The following is a 21,316-nucleotide window of genomic DNA, read 5'->3' on the forward strand; positions in this document are numbered from 1 at the left end:
TCCCACTATATCTAACTTTAACCTATCCACTTCCCTTTTAAAATTTTCTAAACTACCTGCCCGACTGAGGCGTAACACAATACAATTATTGGGTAACAGAAATAAAACATAACGAAACATTCACTGATCACTGTAACACATTAGTTTCTAGCATCACACTACACTCTTGATTACACGTTGGTGATTGTATACAAGCATCGGAATCATGCTGGCTTTCATATACATTGCAGCATTACCCTCATACTGAAACTTTTTGATCGCTGTTTACACCTCCTCTCAAAATATGGAAAGCAGAGAGCTGGCAGTAGAAGCGATTTGCTTCACAGTATCGAAGATGAAGAGGAGGTCACAGCTCTTAAGGTATGTGCTTTAGAGTATACGTTTGCTAAGGCGTTTTTTGCTTCGAATGATGGTCGCTGGAATATCCCTGAATATCGAAAGTTCCTCGTGAGTCACCCTGTGCATTTGCGTCTGTCAGGTATGTCGTAGCGCAAAGACACAACCGAAACAGCAAACTGGCGGAGTCATTTCAGACTCTAGAATGCAGTTGGTACATTAAGCGGGGTTTACACGGGCACGTATCGGTCGCGCCTGTTGACTTACACATGTAAAGGTGCGCGTTTGGAAGCCAAAAATGGCACGTCGTAGCAACTGAAAACTGAAACCGTGTGTAGCTAGTACCTGGCCTCGTTTTGACTTTATCCATTCACCTACCTTCGTACAAAATTTGAACCCATTTATGCAAGTTAAAAGTACAGAAGCTGCACGTTTCAAAAAATTCCCGGATAAACGTGTTTTCTGCATGTTATTGCACTCAAAATGCTATCGGTGCAACTACAAATGGTGCCATCAGCAGTGCATTAGTTTCATCCCAATTAAAATCTTTTGCAAAACGAATTAATCGCATTTCACAACTTGCCTGGGCGCCAGCTCGGGGTCGTCGTTCGAACCTCGCTTAATACAGTACACTGTAACGTAGCTGCAGTAAGGCAGATGTCGAATGGCTACACATATGGCCGCCGGTTCGAAGTAAACCAAAGGCAGTTAACCCTACGCAGCCAGCTCAGACAGGAACCGAGCACCAACACCTCCCTCCCTCCCTCCCCCCGCCCACACACACACTGTTACGGTCGCAGGTTCGAATCCTGCCTCGGGCATGGGCGTGTGTGGTGTCCGTAGGTTAGTTAGGTTTAAGTAGTTCTAAGTTCTAGGGGACTTATGACCTAAGATGTTGAGTCCCATAGTGCTCAGAGCCATTTGAACACACTGTTACAGTGCTTCTGCGTTGTAACGATAAGTAGCCCGGGACGGGAGAAACAGTCTCGTAGCGAACGTAATTCAATGATTACTGTCAGTCATAACAAAAAAGTTAAGTGAACTGTCGATTTGAAAACAACTACGGCGATGGTACTAGTCCCATGTTACTCAGTATACGTATTGGGAAAAATTTTACTCCAATTCTATCCAGTTAATGAATTTTTCGCCCCTGTATTTTGGACGGTGCGTCTTTTTCAGTAAGCCAAAATTAAACTTCCTGGGAGATTAAAACTGTGTGCCGAGATTCGATCTCGGTCCGGCACACAGTTTCAGTCTGCCAGGAAGTTCCATATCAGTGCTGACTCCACTGCAGAGTGAAAATCTCATTCTGGAAGCCAAAATTAGACGCACCTGTGCAAGTGTGTTTTGTTAGTTTGCTGAGGATGACAAACATATTCGCAGTGTGTCTCAAACTAACCGGTGCTCTTTCACCCTGCACTCAACACAGAGCATTTTCTTAGAGCAGGGTTGCCCAATCTGTGTCCTGTGGAACATTGGTGCTCCGCGAGGACAGAATATGTGCTCCACGAAAAAATGTTTATAACATGGTGTTTTTTTCGTGAACACCTTGACGATATTGATTTTTATTTCATTTTATTATGGTTCCTGTGTTATTAGTCATGAGTTAAATTGAAGTAATCACTGAATAAAACAAATCCTTCTCATTTTTTAAAGTTTTTTTTAACATTCAAAACAAAAAAGGCGTTCCGTAAAAGTACCAGCATTCTCGAAGAGTTCCGTCAGAGGAAACGTTTGGAAACCCCTGTGTTAGATGGGTACTTGATATTACGTTACAGTGTTTGTGCCACGCCTTGTCCGTCTCTGCGCTATATTCGGAGTAGATAAAAGTGAGGCAAAGTACCTTAGGTTTCAGAGCAGTGTGTTCTGTACGAAGCTTAACAGAGCGGCACAACGAATGGAACCCTATACGAAATGTCACTAGTCAAGTCTCCCCCCCCCCCCCCCCTGTCTCACAATATCCAGTCACAGTTCACTTGAACTCAGACGCGCCCACCTCCACGGCTGCTCTGCCACGAGTCCCCCGCTCGGCGCCTGCCTCGCTACCCCTCTGACGTCACAACTCCCGCGCTCCTCGCTGCCAGGCAGACTCTGACCAAAGACTGCCCGTGAAGAATAACAGACTCAAGATTGTCGTTTGGCGTCTCAGACACACATAGTACGTATAAAGTACTGAAATGCAAATGACAAACTCACAGAAGGTCGGAAGAAGAGTTTTAAGGAAAATACTGGGAGCTAAAAGAAACGATAATGACGAGTACAGGTTGAGACCAAACAGAGTGCTGTACTTGAAAACTGAAAAACTAACTGATGTAATGTGGAAGAGAAGACTACAGTTTTCTGGAGGTATTTTCGGAATGGATAACAACAGACTAACCAAACGTAGATTCACATTACTTTGTAGCTACCAATCCAAACCCGCATGTTTCATAGAGAGTGAAAAGGACATGGAAAACGCTGGAATTACTATACACACAACAGAAAACAGAATACATTTCAGAAAGTCAGTACAAAAGACAGAATTTCAGGAGGGAAAGAAAACAGCTAGACGAGAGTGGACTCAACAAGAATGGGAACAACACTCTAAAAGGGTGAAGGAAATTTGGAAACTAAGGAAATCTAATACAATGAAGAGTAGGCAAAGCTGATTCATCGTACCCTCCAAATAGGTTATTTGAAAGAAGAGGAAGAAGAAGAAGAAAATCATAGTAGATCTATTTCACTATCTCACAGTCTCTCTGGCCAGAATTTTGCAGGAGGATATTTACACATGCCAAAGATTGTACTGAAAACTTCGTCTACGTAATATTACACAAAAATAGTAGTAAGCTAGGAAGTGGTATAGTATACTGTAAATAAATATGTAGAGATAACAGAATAAGCAATATATACATGTTAAGTGCATATATGCACTATAAAGAAGTTTTGTAAGTAGCAGTGCTCTGTCGCTCATAAATTAATTTGTTAATTTGCAAAAATCATCGTACATTTCGCGCTCAGCTGCACTCCAAATATAAAGCTGATTACATTGGTGCTCAGGTCTATTTAGAATGCGCTACATTTCGTTTGAAGGCAGTGTGCACAATTAAAAGAAAATTGTCCACTAGATTTGTGTGCACTAGTTCTAAAGTCATTAATTGTGGGAAAAATGACACTGGCGGCATTTTCCTTTGCCGTTATTCTGCACAACATGTCGTGAGACTGGCTGTGATTACGTCGTCTTTTTGTCGTAGCAAATGTGTATCGAAGCAATGTCTTTTCGTGGTTTTCGTACACGAAGCTGCTGGCACGAGTGTTCACAGTACGCTATGCAGATCATGCTGGAGTGTCTTCCAGCACTCACTCACAACGCTGTAATATCTGACCAGGTGAGAGCGTCGTACCGTGACTGCGTGGGAGGCGGCTGAGGGCGGACTTGGTGGATGCTGTACCTGTCCACAATGAACCCAGTGACAACTCAGAGCCAGACCGCTCACAAAAGGTACTTCCACGTCACTTTAACAAAATGTCCCTTAAACCCATCTAAAATCACGATAACCCATTTGGCTTGCCGTCGGAAAGAAAACGTCCATAATACGTCCAACTGTCTCACTGTGCAGAGAATATCTCTACTCGAGTCCATCAATGTGCTGTTTTCTCAAAGTACGTGTATCCTGCTACAACGCAGTGAAAGAAAATGAATCTTTTACATTTATCTAAAACTACATAAATTATGGTGAATTCTCAGATTAAAAAACAAAGAATAACAAGCATTTCTTACGAATATTCAAATTACAATATACACTGCTGTGTCGGCAGTGACATGTCAGACAGAATAATCATAATGGAAATCGGTTTCACGCTGTGAGAGAAAAGAAACATTAAAATACAGTAACCACTACACGTACAATGCGTTGTGAGAATATCAGTAGGCAAACATTGCCGTCTGCCTTCTTACTGTTCACACGAGCATGCGTCTGCCACTCGTGTTGTTATGCAAGCGTACAATACTGATTTCTGCAGCGTGTATGTTTTTATATATTCGAGTAGATGCCCATAACGATACAGGGGAAAGGAATGAAATGTGAACAATATTTTACTTCTGTAGAGAAAAAAAAAGAAATTATTACATCTGTCTTTTGCCTCTGAGTCACAAAACATAAAGCAAATGAAAATGTGTTCACAAAACCTATGCACGTGCCAATTACAAGTAACTCCCCCAAATGAAAAATGTAAGTGGTATCAGGAAGAGTACTTAATATCTACGAAAAAGTAAAGTCAAGGTGCAGAGCGAAAATAATTAAGAATTTATCTGTTTCCGATTAAGTCTATTATCTAGAGGCGAAAAAGAATGAGAAATAGTATTATCCTGTAAATGAGAAAAAAATACACTAGCACAAGCAAAGTCAGAAATTCATCAAAACAAGTACATCGTAATAAGAGTCTTCAAACCTTCTCATTGCTGTTCACAAAAAAATGCATATTTTAGAAACAATGTGTTTATCTTCCTGTAAATTCATAGCCTTGTATTATCGTTTTGCAACACCTTTTCTCAAACCATTAGAAGTACTACTCGTCAGAGATACACATCAAAACATAATCAACAAAGCATGCAACAAGGGTAAAATCATCAGATAGTCCCTGAAAACATCAATATGACACTTCATATCATAAATAATAAACGTCTGCAAAATAATCATAAAAAGATCGCTATTCTCACTTCCTATTATCTCATCGTATTCTCATTATAAAAATCTATAAATCATTGGTACACATACTTCATCTATAATGAAGCCTTAAGTCTTCACATACGACACCTACAATAAAATTCCAACAGTGAATGAAGAAATCCTGACTATATCTCAGTCTTTGAGTATCTCAGTGCAAGACGCTTAAATTGAATATCTCCTCCGATTACTGACAATACGTGTTATACCTGTGAAAAAATATATACTCTACCTGTTTTATCAGTACTGTCTGGAATCCGATGTTGCATACTTCTGTACGTTAGCTTGTAAGAGAAAATGCTTTATGACGCGCAAAATTCGATTTATTGTTTCTCGTGTTGCTTTTATCTTCTGTGATGCCTTTGTCATTGACGAAAAAAATCATTGCTGCCTTCTTTTACGTAATCTCTGCTTGTAAAATGATGTAGTGTAAAGATCGGGGTGAGTTATGTTAGAGCATGCGTGATATGTGTTCTGTTGTATCTATTACATAAAAATAATGACAGTGAAAATTAACATACAAAGTGGCTTGCACTTATAGTACTGTATGAGAAAAAATTGTTATTTTCATGTACACATACATGTCAGTGAAAGAAAACCTGTAGAAAAAGCTTAACTGCTACTCGCAAACGCTTGACGTCATAAGAGAGTGAAATACTTGTCAGAACATAAGTGTTGTATATTGGTGTGGTGTAGTCATCTCAAGGAAGAGTAGAAAGTCAAATAATTATGCAATGAAAGGTTTTATGTTGGTGAGGTGATGGAAACCTCTGGAAACTTTCGTTCTGAGTGTTTCAAGATGTAGTACGTTCGGAAGTGGGATTCGTCGACTCCGAAATCGTCCGTTATACAGGAATACAAATATTTGACACCTGTTCTTTGCTTTAGAAGACAAAGGGTGTGCTCGAACTAAAACTTTTTGTCCAACTTTGAATTTTCTATTGTGACTTACCTTCTTTATTAGCGTTTTCCTTTTCTCAGCTGCCTTTTTTGTATTAGTAATTGCAATGTCAATCCATTCACGATGACTTAAACATTGTGACTTGCGGAGAGAAACAAGTTCTTTTATTTTGTCTGGCGGATTTTTATTCTTCAAAACTAAATGTGGCGAGAGCAAAGTTGAATCATTAGAAATTCTATGAACGGTGTGCTGAAATATCTGCCCCATTCAGTGTGTTGTTTGGTTCGTCTGTTGCTGCTTCACAAGTGTCTACCTTGGCTTTGATTCTTGACCTGTATTGGCGAGAACAAAAGATGGGTCAGTGAAAAATTGTGTATACCATTGTGTATTGTTTGTGCGTGGAAAAAGCTCCAATCTGTTAATTTCCTGTTCCTCGATGGAAATGCTCTGCTGAAACTGTACTGTTAATCTCTTGAATTAAACAAGGTTGTCCCTGTGCTTCAATGGTCTGCCAAATAATGTTGTTCATGAAATTGCCCCTCTGCGCTGATCATTTTCGTAGCAAACAGATCGTGAAATGGAAATGTCTCACCTCGTAATGTAAGTGCTTGGAAACGCAGTGCTTGCTGCTCTGCGCACGCCAGTTGCAAATTTCTGACTGCAGTTGCTGAGAGCTTACTGCCGATGCTCCAGCCAGCAAGTAAACTGTGTTGTACACACCACTGAGTGAGAGACTGCTTTAAATAAAAACGACATGGACTGAGGATGTGGACAATGCTCTTAGGTGAAATATGCCCCGACAAACAGTTTTTACATTATCTGATACATTATTAATTCTATGAAATTTATGTTACAACATGCATTAACATTGAAAAAGGACAACATTGATGTCAAATGCTTACTCTCACAATTGTTAGAAAAATAATTGACAGACATGAAAAAACCCTTACAGTGAAAATTAAACAATCTTTAATGAAAAATCTCAATTCCCTTCACATGGCTGTCTAATTCAACAATGAATCTAACTACGCGCGACTGCAGTGCCACCAAATAAAAAAATGTTTCCTTCATCCCAGCAGCGATGACAAAAACGAACACACCTTCCAGCGACACAGTTGCCCTGAGGAAAGACTGCGAGCGAATAATAAGCGACTCAGAAGTGTCTCTCAGCGTCTGAGAGATACGTAGTAGGTACAAAATCCAGAAGTGCAAATAACAGACTCCCAGTAGACCTGTCCAGTGACAGGTTTGTTCTCCTGCTCTTTCTCGGCAGGTTAAGCTGTGTATTCTGGCTGGCACCATTTACTCTGCCACCTGCTGGGCTTTAACTCCAAATAAAGATGAGCTACTGGAAAACTGGCGTTGAGAAATGGCCAAATATGTACTTCAGTCTTTCATCTGGCAAGCGATTACATCTGATTAACGATTTTAACATTACATCCTGGAACCTCGAATGCTGTCTACAGATTCCTGTATGAAATGTAGCAATGGGTTTGTTCGCCTTCTCTTTATCAGCAGGTTAATGAGCATCTTATGGGTGCCGCCACAAATTTCTGGGTACCATCTGGCTGCTCGCTGCTGCTGCTCATACGGCAAACAGCCGCGTCTCAAGTAGCCAGGAGCGGGAGAAGGCACTGCTCATACGCGAATTCAGCTCTGCGCATGCGCACGAACGCGCTGGCAGCTGCTCACAGGAACCTCGGGCTTCCCACGCAGTCGCCGCCGCGCGTGCGCAGTGGCGCCTGTTTGCTGGCGCTCCCTGGCAGCTGCTCAGACGGACGTAAGCAGCCGTAGCGAGACGAAAGGCCCCACAAAATTGTCGCCAGAAATAGAAAATACTCTTTTCCGTTACAGATGTGACACAGGCTGAACTTAATTTAATTGTTATCAGCGTATGAGGCGGAATGTACAAAGTAGCTGTTTAGCGGAAGAGTGGAACTGTTTTCTGGCAACACTTCGATGGTTAATTCTGGTTGTGAATGGCGGTAGCTTTTTAGTTTCATTTCTTTCAGCTAAACACATATCTGCAAAGAAGAGGGATTTGCTTCCTGAAAGCGGAAGGAAAGCGTGACGCATTACAACTGTAACAACACTCATGTTGCCACTTTTCCAGATGTCGATGAGTCTATCACTACTTTGTGTGTGGGTGACGTTGACCTTTCCACAAGTCCTGCACTTTCCAGCCGATTGACTCAGGTAACAATGGACATTGAGCCACCCAGAGTGATAATGTGTATTACCCTGTATCCGCCTCTTAACGCCTCTCAATGAAAGCGTCCTTTTATCCCAAATTCAGAGACTGGTTTCATTGTTCACGGTAGAGTCACTGTGAACAGCGATCGTATTCTTTACATATCAAACGAAACGTACCAACACCTAAATATGAATTATATACTTTTAAGACCTTCTTCTCGGTACCTTCTTTATTATCTTTCTGGACGTGATTTTCTGCGATGTTTTCGAAGCGGGTAGTCCAACTTGGTGAAGCTACAAATTCTTTCGCTCCTTATATCGTTAGCAATATCGGAAACCATGTCATGCAAGATGGTGTTTCTGTCACTGATTGACTTTTCTATTGCTTCATAGGAATAGGTCCAAAGTGTTTATATTGAACGTCGCGACTATTGACGACCGGATTTCACGTTATTCTGCATCTCCCTATTCATCGGATTGCTTTCCACCAGGGCTACCAGTATGTAAGCATTCCTTACCACACACTTCTCAGCACGTTCTTTCATCCCATACAGCAACGCTTTCTGTACTTGCGGCATGGAAATTTTAACTCTTAAATTTATTTCGGAAACATTTGCTGGTCATCTAAGTCACTATCGTTGGCCGTTTCTTTACGAGAGTAACTGCCTACGATTTCTTCACTTCGGAGAACCAGCAGTCGGTTTTATCGAGCATTTCAGTCCCAACGAACCACATGCTGCACTATTCAAACGCTCATCTGAGAGGTTAACTACAATTTTGTTCTTCACACAGTCCTTACAGGTGTTTGCCATTGATGCGTCTTTCATTTCGATGCATTCAGTTGGCGCCAATCCTAAATCTCCGTAGCAAGCTGCGAAACATTCACGGCACTCCCTGTGACCTGGGTGGCGAGACTGAATGCGAATAATTTTTTTAATACGAATTACGCTCATGAGGTGCTGGTAAGGATTTATTTCCTACTGGGCGTTGTGTAGCTGTGGCTGTGGATAAATGACGAAACGTGTAAGCAGTGGGCGTGGCGGGAATTGTGTACGACGTGAGATCGACTTAACGGCACTACTTTGAGTTCTGGAGGACACGGTGTGTGTTTTGCCGTAACCTCTCACACCTCGCTACAGCCGGCAGCTGGGTACAGGAGTGCGCTGTGTCGCCTCTACACAGGGTGTTCAGTACCACGGCGACGGTGTGGAAGATTGCGTGCGACGTGGTACGACATGATTAATGCAGTTCCTATCGCAATATTGGGTATAAATAGCAGAGGACGCGAAAGAACAAGACTAAAGCCAACAGGCGCTCGCCATCCAGAGTAGCTTAACTAGGGTCGGCAGACGAGAATCGGTGTATTCGAAAGGTACGGCCGTGTGGGCGTCTCTCCAGACATACAGAATTCACAACTGTCGGCCGAAACCGGGCAATATTTTATGCAAGGATGGCCGCCCTGCATTGTGTAGGATGCGGTAATGAAGTTACGTGTGTAAGTGGTGGTGAAATGTTGGTCTGTTTCTACTGTACTCCACTCCGTTCCACCCCCGATTGGATTCAGTAGATGATACTGCCACTAAACTGGACGCTCACGCTTTTTGGAAAATGCCCATAATGCAGAAATATCTCGTGTCGGCACTTAAATGAGAAATGGAAACGGGGTGTCCTATTTGCTGTGTCAATTTTCAAGTACTTTGGGCCATAAATTTGAATGAACCTGTGAATTTGATAAATGCACTCAACTTCTGTAGTATCGTTGTAAGTACATTCGTTGTAGATCTGTTGCCGACTGTGGTGTCACCGCCAGACACCACACTTGCTGGGTGGTAGCCTTTAAATCGGCCGCGGTCCGTTAGTATACGTCGGACCCGCGTGTCGCCACTGTCAGTGATTGCAGACCGAGCGCCGTCACGCGGCAGGTCTAGTCTAGAGAGACTCCCTAGCACTCGCCCCAGTTGTACAGCCGACTTTGCTAGCGATGGTTCACTGACTACATACGTTCTCATTTGCAGAGACGACAGTTTAGCATAGCCTTCATCTACGTCATTTGCTACGACCTAGCAAGGCGACATTACAAGTTACTATTGATACTGTGAATCATGTACCGTCAAGAGCGACGTTCACCAGATATGGATTAAAGTTAAGTATTCCACCAGCTACGTCCGTTTTTTCTAAATTCTAATATCCTTGACCTGCCTGCCTGAGCTAAAACGCGTGCTTTTCGGCTTCCTCCAGTAACACAGTGTTGGCTCTCCTGCCAACCAAAACACCGACAGCACAGGTGTTGCTTCCTTTCACGGCAGTAGCAGGCAGTGTGTGTGTCGGGCGGTCTGGCTGTGTACTCGGCCTGCCGTGTGCTGGAGACAGCGTTAGCTCAGGGGGACTTTGTACCGACATACGTCGAGTAATGAAAACATGTCCGTATTTCACATACTTGTAACTGTGTAGTTTGTTATTGTTGTGACACTGCGTATGGCTGAACTTTTGAGCAGAAATTTTATAATGCGACGTTTTGTCTCATAAGTGAAACAACTGTTGTCGAAATAGTGTTTAGTGTTTGTACACCGTATACGGCCATTAGGTAGATGTAACCTGCTGAGATACAACGGCGAAATTACTGGTAGATCGGGAGAAAATATCTTTGTAATATCGCGACATTAACTGCCAGCCGGACGCTGGTGTCTGCGATCACGGCTGAATTTTAAGCTGTTGAGTAGAACTGGAGCTCTAATCGCTAAACAGTGTTGCAAATTTTATATGCTAAGTGATAATCCCGATTTATTTTCGGCCTCGGTGTGGTGTGGCCGGTCTCTCTCTCTCGCTCTCTCTCTCTCTCTGCTCGCAGCGCCCCTACCGCCTGTTCCCGTCCCGCCTGCTGCTTCTGCGCATGCGCGGTCCTCGGCCGGATTCGCTGCCCGCATTCCGCGTCGCGCCCCCACCTACGACTTTCCCCGCGGCGTAAATGTCGCCCCCTGAAGCTACTTGTACGTGGATAAAAGTGCTGTAAAGTGCCTAAATCACCAGACCGAATGTTTACGCAGGTTTTCGTCACGTAGAGAGTAACGCAGCCTGTTACAGGTGTGCCTCTCTTCCTACAAAGAACTCTTTCTTTGGCTCGAGTGCCATAGTTGACATTCGGATGTCTGACATTTCTGTAGACTCTTCTCTCGTGTTCTGGCGTGCGCCGAGGCGCACTTCTATGGAAATCAGTGGCCTTAAACTCATCGCTGTGATCCTACAGCGTACTGTACGATGCTCTTCAACTTCTTCCACTGACACCCACGCTGTTTGTGCTGCAGAGGGAATTTTGGTGCTGACTGCTCAGGTACTCTGAAGCCTGTTTCTCGTTGCTCTTGCTAGGCAGAACGACCTTCCCACCTTTCTTTGTATTCCTGTTTACAGTCGTCTTCAGTGACACTCTAACGGTCTTGGGATCACTGATTCCCTGTTCTACACCAACAGATTCGAAAAGTTCGAGTCTCTTTGTTGCCGGCAGGCCTAAGATGCTATCTTCACCAGTCGCTTCTCAGATTAATGGCTCAAGGTAGTTTTTCGGTTAAGCATTTGGATTAATTTATTATGATTTTCTAGCCCTACTACCAGTTTTAGCCACCTGAGTCTCCTTGTATACATGGCAACATTAAGTTTCCACCTAAAACTATAACATGGCCAGCAAATTCACGCGAAATATTCTCCAGGTTCCCCTCAAACTGTTCCGCCACTGTAGCTGCTGAGTCTATAGATGCGTCCGATCACCACGTTTGATTCAACTTTAATGCTTGTCTTGACACCAATTATTTTACATTCGGTATCTCCACTGATCTCTCTAATGTAATCCTACTTCTCACTGCTTTAAACACCAGCGGTCGACCTCTCTTTACGACCTACGTTGCGACCGGAATTTAGAATCTCGTTGCTACCGACTTCGCGTTTCACCCAGCTTTCCGTCCCTACTGCTGTGTCGACATTGTTACTGCTTATAAGCGAGATGAGTTCTGAGAACTTTCCGTAGACGCTGCTGCAGTTAACTAATACCACGTTGAGAGAGTGAGAACAATTCAAGGCCAAGTTCTCCAGATTATAGCGTGCTGCATGCGTGACGGCGCTGGATCGGTTGTAGTAAACACGTCACGAGTTGCGCGGATTCTGGGAGCAATGGCCGCCCAACGTCGGTCTGTCGCCAAAGGACGAAAAACCAGACAGAGCTCTTAACAGACGAGTAGTCGGAAGATATTTCTCGCACCATCCCTGAGGACTAACCTGCCACAGCATTTCACTTACCAAATATTCTACAGTCCTCCGTTCCGAATCATTGATACATGGGAAGCATGTCAACAGAAACGGCACAATTTCAGCTCCGTTCTCGATTGCTTCCTGAGTTACAGTAAGCCTAGCGTCAGAATGAACCTTGTCCACTACAGTTGTGAAGCAGCTTTTTGGAAAAGGAGGACAATGCAATTTCATAATCTCAATACAGTTCAACAGAACTGTACACAAATTAAATTTTGAACGGAAGTACGTGAAGGATACGCTCGGCACTTCTGCTGATCGTAATGGGAACTGATACTTTGAGCTAAAACTTATGAAAGCTGTTTACTCTTGTGGACGTGAAGTTTTTCACTCGATTTCAAACTTTTTTATGAGAGTACAACACATTGGCGACTGAAACAGGAAAAGGCTGAAACACCTGTGGTACTCAAAGTATCCTCCGTCACACACCAGAATGCATCTGTGAAGATATCACATCATTTGAGACGTTTCTGATCGGTAAATTGTTTCAGAAAGGTGTTATTTGCCAATATTTTAAGCCGTTTGACACAAACTCAGATCTGTTAAATTTTATGTTCACTTGGACTATAAATACAAAAACACTTTTGGTACAGATATTGTTTGCAAGTGTAAAGATAAAGATTAACAGTATCCAGGGCCAACATTTTAATCTGAGTCATTTGTTTTGTAGACAAGTAGCGTATATAAATTACACTGAAAACCGCCTGCGCTCTCGCAGGCCAATTGTTTCAGGTACTGGCTAGCCTGGGTTTCGCATCGTGTAGCGTGTTCTTCACATACTTCTGTCCAAAATTTTATTTTTACACATTTCTGATGCTCTGCACTGAGATTTACATATTTCGGTATCAAAATAAATTTCAATAATTTCTCAGACACCACACAGACACTTTAAACGACGAGTTTAAATAAATACGAACACGTTTCAAAAGCTATCACTTTAGTTTCATCGCCAGATGTATACGGTGAATGCCGTTGTGTTTGGTGATGGGAAGAACGCAGACGGAGTTCTGGGCTGTTTCCCCTCTGCTGAAGCGTGCCGTACCGTTGCAGTGCGCCGTAATACCAGAGAACAACAGACGAAGGCCGTTAAAGGAGCGTTCCGAATTTTCGGCAGTCGCCGTTCTTCAGCGCGCTCTAGCGCCGTCACCGCTCGCTGTCAGAAAATCAGACCTGATTGGTGCGTTTTGTAGAAGAGTTTGGCTACTGTAATTTTGTTCAGGGTTTTCAACTCCGAGAAACGCATAGTCTTCGTGAAACGAACGAAAATCTGAGAAGAGAGTGAAAATTTTGACGCTTTCTGGATCTCTCGTTGTGAAGCCAGTCTGCTACAAGGCAGCAACCGCGAAATTATTATTTAGTAGGCCAAAACACGTCATTAAAAGATCTTCCGCAGTTTCGTTATGGGACAACAACCAGTCGACTGGGCTACATTCAGTTGCAGAGGTGAAAACAGACATACATACCACGTTTTATTTTAAGAATCTGCCAAAGGAAAGAGGTCGAAAACTAAACTTTGGAATATTTGTAGTTATTTAGCTCCATTACTTTGTAGATTTTTCCATTTTCTTCGATGGCGGTGCGCTCAACACCGATTATGTTTATTTTCCCACTTCAGCTCTAAGACATTTTTTGCACAATTGGATATCCGTTGCGTCATTTGAAATACATTACATTTTCGAAATTACGGTTGAACCTTTCTTCACCTGATTGTTCTCTAGTCTCCTACAGATTGTCGCTACCTGTAAGAACTGTTCTATAACTGGAGATGCGAGAAAAACAAAGTATTTTTCCTAATATCAGCCTTTACTGTGCAGCTATAAGTAAACATATACAGGGCTGATAATATTTCGTAATGATTTTCTCATGTACGGTCTGGGCCGTGCAGCACTGCATTCAGACTCAGTTCTGGAGACATTGTGCTGGAACAGCTGGAGGCTGTCAACTACAGACGTATCAGCAAAAACACAAAAGGTAGAAATTACGCCGAAACTAATAACATACCACAAAATATTCGAAATATGAAATGATGTAACAATCATGGTGGCAAGGTGGGCAATGTGTTTTGCATTATAGCACAGCACTGTAGCTATCAACGCAGCGCGCGAAATCACAATAGATTCTCCAGTTCCTGCGTGGTGAGTCGTTTCAAGTATTTTACTCGTAGTGTGTAAGCGCGTCGCACCAGGGAGTGTGCTGACATGTGTAGTTGTCAGTAATTCACGGAAGGGTGTGTTGCTGTTGTGGATTAGTGAAGCATAGTTATACTTGGAACCTTCCTCTCATTTGTCAGTCGTTAACTTCAGTTCCTCTTTTTTGGTTTTTGACAGTTCTGTCATTATACTAATACTAAATAGGTTGCAGAAGAAACGAACCTTCCGTTCTCAGAGGTAGGCCAACATATTTAATTACCATTGCCCACTGTCAGATAGTGTAATTGTCGGGATATATCTGCGAAAGTACATCACTTCAGAGGTTGCAAATCGGTAGATGATCTGAGACAGGTGTTACCTTGTGAGTTTTGAAACAGTTTTAACACAAAGTTGGATGCGTAAAATTTTGTGTTCATTTGCTCTGTAATTACCGTAAAACTGCTGGTACAGTGATTCTTTGCGAGGCTGAAGATAAACATTAACAACATTCAGGGCCAACATTTTAACCTGAGTCATTTGTTTGCAATCAAATAGCACTTGTAAGTTTCATCGAAAACGCCATGCTCTCTCGCAGGCGAATTGTTTGACGTGGTGCCTCGACTGGATTTCGCATCGTGTAGCGTGTGCTTCACATACTTCCGATCAAAATTTCATTTCAAAACCGTTCTGCTCGCCCGCTCTGAGATTAACCTATTTACATATCAAAATAAATTTTACCAATTTCTCAGATACCAACCAGACATTTACATACACGATTTTAAACAGGAACACGTTTCAGACTATTTGGCGTCCGGTTGTTGAGCGATATGAGCAGTGAGTTCCGGCGTGTTTGACGATGCGAGTCAAGGGGACGGAGTTCTGGGCTGTTTCTCCTCTGCTGTAGCGTGCTGTGCCGTTCCAGTGAGCCGCAGTAGCAGACAACACCAGGTGGAGGGCGTCAGGCGCGTGCCGAACTTTCGGCGAGATGCACAACATGGCTCTCTGTTACCTCCATAAAGAGCGTTTAATATCACGGCGGAGGCGTGTAAGGTTGTGTCTGATGTGGCAGTCATAGTTGCACACAGAGCAACGAAACGTCAGCTTACATGTGCCACATGTCGGGAAGACGCAGCAAAAAGAAGAACTCGAGTTAACTGCGATACTTCCCCATGACGTTTCTCCTCTGTTTTCAGTACTACTGCTGTTTCTAAGAAACTCATTTAAAATGAAAGTGGCAGCTACGGACAGTTTTAAAAGAAAATATCGGCAGCGAGAGGGTCTGTATGGGTAGGTGCCATGCATCCATTTGCCGAGAATTGGCCAGGATTACAATGGGCGGTTGAACTTGCTAATAACTTGGACTGCTGGAGCAACACATTGAACTAAGGAGCATTCAGAAGTATTTGAAATTATTGGCTGCAATAAACGTACGTAAAGTTGTACTTCAAACTGGAGAAACATATGTTTCAAGTAGTATTAATAAGGGTCACGCTGAAGAATTAAATCAGCTGAGAAATGTTGGGATACTATTTACGCAGGAAGTTGCCAAGTAGCAGAAAATATTGGAATATCACCTGAACTGAATGTAATGATTGATGACGGAGAGAAACGGCAAGGCAGAAGAAAACGCTTTGTTGATGAAGCATCAGGGGACGATTTAAACCATAGCTCGAGGAACAGTTTTCAGCTAAATGTTTGCCACGTTATTACACAGCTGTAGGGAACTTGACTGTACCGTGTGCAGCCACACGCAACACGGACACATTCCGTTTCCCGTGGAACTACGTAAGTGAACACGATTCTCCGGTCCAAGAGCTTGTGGGAAACGACGAATCTTGCTACAGTGTAGACGTTAATAACGAGGGTCTCGGAGAAGAAATTTTACTGTTGAAAAGATTCGTGAAGGCAATGTTGTGTCTGAGCATTTCTTCTGCGCCTTGTCAGTACTCTTTGTGAGTGAAGTTTGTTGTGCCGTTTGCCTGCTGGCGCCTCACAAGCAGAGGGGCCGCTGACAGTTGTGGCAGGAGTCACGGAGTGGCGGGGAGCGGCGAGCTGCGTCAGCTGCGGCCGCAGGGAGTGAAGTGAGGTGACAGCAGCTGAGTTGACAGGCGTACACTCTCCACTGCACTTATTTACTCGATGTACGAGTCAAAGTAAGTGTAATTTTCTTACCTGTAGCTCCACGACTTGCGTCACCGTCTCAGCTGTGCCGTTGTGACCGATGAGTGTGGAGACTCGTGTGCGTCGTCGCGAAATTGCTTTCGTGTGCTGAAACTCGAGCCTCGGTGTTCTGTCTCCAATACAACTAGGATTACTTTGCTCGTTGCAATCTTTTACGTCAAGTAGAGACAACAGTACCAGATAGAGAGGATTTCCTTCACATTTTGTATGCGTGTCATGTTGTGGTCTGATTGTGTTTAGTTAAACGTAGACTGACTGTATGGTTCCAGATGATGGTCGCATAATGTGTTGTGAATACTGCTACTAATATCTCATTGTTATTAAACACAACAGGTACGGTAGAGTAGAATGTATGCTGAATATGGAGAAGTAAATTGAGTCTGGTATCAGGAGCGAGAATTCTGGTGATAGAACTGATATAGCATTAATCTCGGTATGTTGCAAATTAGAATAGTCTGATGCAGCACCTTGCTGACTGGTATGAAATACTTTTCAGCGATCAGATATTATAGAGCAGTTGTGATTGTTCACAATGAACTGTTGACTTTTGCCAAGTTTAGTCTGGAAGTTTTACTCGGGACATTTTTCTTGAGAGAAGGATTGTCCGTTGTTACCTGAATTATTTTGCTGTTATTTGGCGTTGTCTCAGTTTTGCTACAGCATTGCTTAGAGTATTTGTGTGCTGTATGCTACTCGAGGAGGGCTGAAATTAGTGAGTCACAATAGGATTGACTTTTTTGGATCTTTATTTAAAAAATTATGAATATTGCTCTCGTACAAACTCTTTCAGTTCCTGTTTTTTTTGCACAGAGTTCGCTGGACTGCCTGCCTCATGACAGCATCTCCACCAGCCGCCTGTGGTTGCGCAGCCTGGCGAGGTCCAGCGCTGTCTCCCCATCACCAGTTGTGGCCCCCCTGTCGGCCCCCGCGACGAGCAGCTCAGCCGCCACTTCTGCGCGGCCATTGGCTGCCGCGTAATGCAGCGGCGTCCACCGAAGGTCATCCCTGGCGTCCACCGCCGCCCCCGCCCCCACCAGCAGCCTCGCCGCCTCGACGTCTCCCCTGACCGCTGCCCAGTGCAGGGCGGTCCGCCCACCCCCGTCCCTCGCCCCCACGTCTGCCCCTGCGGCGATCAGCGCCCTCAGCTCCCCCACTGCCCCCCGGTCAGCCGCCTGGACCAGCCTCCTGTCCCTCTCCTCTGCAGAGAGGCTCCTGCACAAAACACACAAACTGCCACTCTCTGCTACAAACACACAACACACAGAATGGGGAAAACAGCCACACGACGAAACAACTGCTGCGAATACAAATCTGTCCTGAAACAAACCTACCGTACTCCCCCTCCCACAGTACAAAACAGTGCGCAATTGTGTGTATGTATTAAATTACAGCAAATCTGTTCTACCCCCCTCATAAGAAAATCTTCATTCATCGTCCATTACAAATAGCATTATACAACCTCTGAAAGAATTTCATTACCACATTTTGTCACACTCATTCCTGCAAGTTGAAAGGTCGCTACACTGAGCCACAGCGCCAGAGATTGCACCAAAGAGTTTTATTCCGCCGCCTCCACTGGCAGTTCTTGTCGAGATGTGGCAGTTGTCAGTGCTTGCTGAGATGTCGTAGTAAAGAGTTCTTGTCGAGATGTCGTGGTGGAGTGTGCTTGTTGAGATGTGGTAGTAGCGAGTCGGTGTTGAGATGTTTTAGTAGGGAGTGCTTGTTCCATGTTTTATGCAGTTGTTTGATGGGCTAGACAGCAGATGTTGTTCTAATGGAGATATTGTAATGATTAGAGTGCTTTTCATCAATATATATGAAGGTAACAAAACTCGCTTTTTTTCTCATTATTTCAATGTCTTGAATAATGCGTCATTACAGGTTCAGTCAACAAAGCATCTGGCTTGTCTTCTTGTATTAGAGTGTAATTCTGGTTTTCTTGCGTAATTATAGTATTTCTATTTTCTTTAATTACTTCAGTATAAATGATATTTAAAATTTCTTGCCTTATTGAAGAAGAACTGTGCCAGATGTGTACGTTGAATCACACTTCCACACACAGAACAGCTACACTTGTGCTTTGTTGGCTTCGTGATGAATGTAACGCAGAACAGCAGAAATCAGCGCAGTCCCTTATGGTTAAAAGGAGTTTTAACATACAGAATGAAGTGAAATAAAGTGTACTAAAAAGTACCACGTGTTCTGTCGTGAGGACCAGCTTTTCCTCCGAGATTCCTTCAACACAAAATAGAGTGCTTCTGACCTGTGTATTTCAAATTAGATTTCTGTTTCCTTAAAAATAAATAAGGCAGTAAGAAACACCGTTTAGCACAAAAGAGCTTAAGGACGATACATTATGATGTTCTTGCGTTCACGCCTTTTTCTATTCACTTTGCACACTGTACCACGTAACTGTATGTACTGAAACATGTTGCGAAGTTCCTCTCGCAGTTTCCCGCCTCAGCGACGCACGCGCCGCCCCGTGGCCCGCTTGTGGCCGGCGTGCGTGCGGCGACCCACCCAGCGCCCGCCCGCCTCGCTTCCCTCTGCTGGCAGGTGGTGCGTTGTCTGTCCTCTTAGCCAGTTTACAGCATTCCTTTATTCACGCGGCACGTCGCTACGATTAAAAAAAATTAGAAGGCAAGGTACTGGGAGTAGAGTTCGTGTTATTGTGGCCAACAATTGTCTGATAACTCACCAGATGTCCTTCACTTGAGCGCGTACCAACCTCGCCTGCTGTCAGGTAGTAATTCTCTCACGTGCTGCCGACCACCCAGGTGGACTGCCTCAAGTTTCGCTTTGGTTGCTACTTTCCTGTTTACTGCCCTTTACCGAGTAGTTTTCACACTTGCTGGTAGGTGAGGGGTGCCGATGTTTGTCCAGATGGCCCTCCAGCCGTAGTGCGGCTACTTTTGTACAGTCACGTTTCCGCTTTTGCTTCTCATTAATTCCACGTACATGTTCTTGACTTTTACCATATTCGACGGCCAACTCTGGTTTGAGTATAACAAAGTTGGAATCAAAATTGTTCAAAACGATGAAAGCCATTGGCGACGTGCCGTACATCTGTGGGTGGATTCCAGACAGTGGGAGTAATTTCGTCTGGTAAGTGCGGCGTGAGGGCCGTGTGTGTGTCTTCTTCCGCATCTAGTGTGTCGAACACACGAATATAGTTTCTCACTTTCTCCCAAAGTCGGCGATATTTAATCTCCCCCGTTTCCGCCCGAGATGGTCAACGTGTCAAACTTTATCTTAAAAATATTACCACGAGTTACAAAATGGCGCAAAGCTGACAGAAATCTTGCTGCTGTTTCACCTGTTATGGGTAAAACTTGTGCCACACAGTTGACTTTAGAGACCATCTACATATGTGCAAAGTGTGGCCTTTGGATGTCGTCAAGCCTTCTCTATGTTCTTTGACTTCAACTGGCACGCTGGCAAGCACTTTCTTAGAGTTTGCAGCTGCAGTACGATTTACGTTAGACCTGTAGTCCAGAGCCAGAACTTGGACTGAGGTATCGCATGTTTCGCAAAGATATTCCGCACCCCACATTCATGACGTGTGCTTTAGTGTTGCTTAGCTTTGAACCTGACGCAAGTTGGTATTTGCTGGTGACCTGCAGTGCCTTCTGCGACTCGCTCTCGCCGGAGATCACGACACCCCGTCACCTGTGTACGCCCTACACACGATATTCTGGCGACATGTGTGTGTGTGTGTGTGTGTGTGTGTGTGTGTGTGTGTGTGTGTGTGTGTGTGTGCGTGCGTGTGCGTGCGTGCGTGCAGCCCTCGCAGCTGTTTCTGCAGAGCGGCTAGCAGGGCCTCAGCGGCAGTGGCGAACGAGGCCCTCCACACAGGACCACCTCGGCGCACACAACTCTTGAGTGCGAGCTGCCTGGTTAGCCGACCACTCACTGATCATGACTTGCAAACTGCTGTTCTTCAACATTATACCAATTACCTTGACAAAATATTGCAGAAAATCCAGTACGGTCATTGTTTCAAGAAGGCACTGGTGACTCACCCTACCGAAAGCATTCCCGAAATCGAGCGACATTACGGCGCACTCGAGCGTGACAACATGTGCCGCAGCTACGATATCGCTATATTCACGGACAGTTTGAATACTTTATCTGCCTCTACCCACCGTAGTTCGATACGGGCCAGTCACCTCATGCATTATCATTTTCACTCTCCAGCAAGAACGCGCACCATTAATTTTGTAACCACCATTCAGGACAATAACTCATCTCAAGAGTCCCTTTAGTCAGCCATAGTGCCAGTAGTGCTAGTGTTTTCAATACAGTCCTTAGACAGGTAGTGCTTTTTTATTGTTTTCTACAAGAAGTGTCTGGTAACCACAGTTTAGTCAGCTATCAGCCGCCTTTACTGGATTAGCAGTCTAGTTAAAAGTTGATTAACTCTCTACAGTAAATTGATTCCTTAGGACGGATAGGATGTGTGACTGCTGTGTACGGACGCAGGGGGAGCTGGCCACTGTCCGCGAACAGCTGAGCGTGTTGATGGCCGCGGTCAGCCGTCTTCAGGCTGCTGCCTCGGAGTGTACCGGCAGTGGGGA

General features: G+C 44.0%; 1 protein-coding gene across 1 annotated transcript in view; it reads right to left on the bottom strand.

Annotated features, from left to right (window-relative positions):
- Positions 1 to 17,569: 17,569 nt before the first annotated feature.
- Positions 17,570 to 21,316, bottom strand: part of LOC126426666 (protein roadkill-like) — a 59,962-nt gene continuing 56,215 nt past the window's right edge. The window contains exons 3-4 of the mRNA XM_050088551.1: positions 17,836 to 17,951; positions 17,570 to 17,706 (exon numbers count right to left, since the gene is read on the bottom strand). Of these exons, the coding sequence (XP_049944508.1) occupies positions 17,570 to 17,706; positions 17,836 to 17,951 (253 nt within the window). The remainder of the gene's footprint in view (positions 17,707 to 17,835; positions 17,952 to 21,316) is intronic.

This window comes from Schistocerca serialis, chromosome 11 (genome assembly GCF_023864345.2).
Source record: "Schistocerca serialis cubense isolate TAMUIC-IGC-003099 chromosome 11, iqSchSeri2.2, whole genome shotgun sequence".
Classification (NCBI taxonomy): domain Eukaryota; kingdom Metazoa; phylum Arthropoda; class Insecta; order Orthoptera; family Acrididae; genus Schistocerca; species Schistocerca serialis.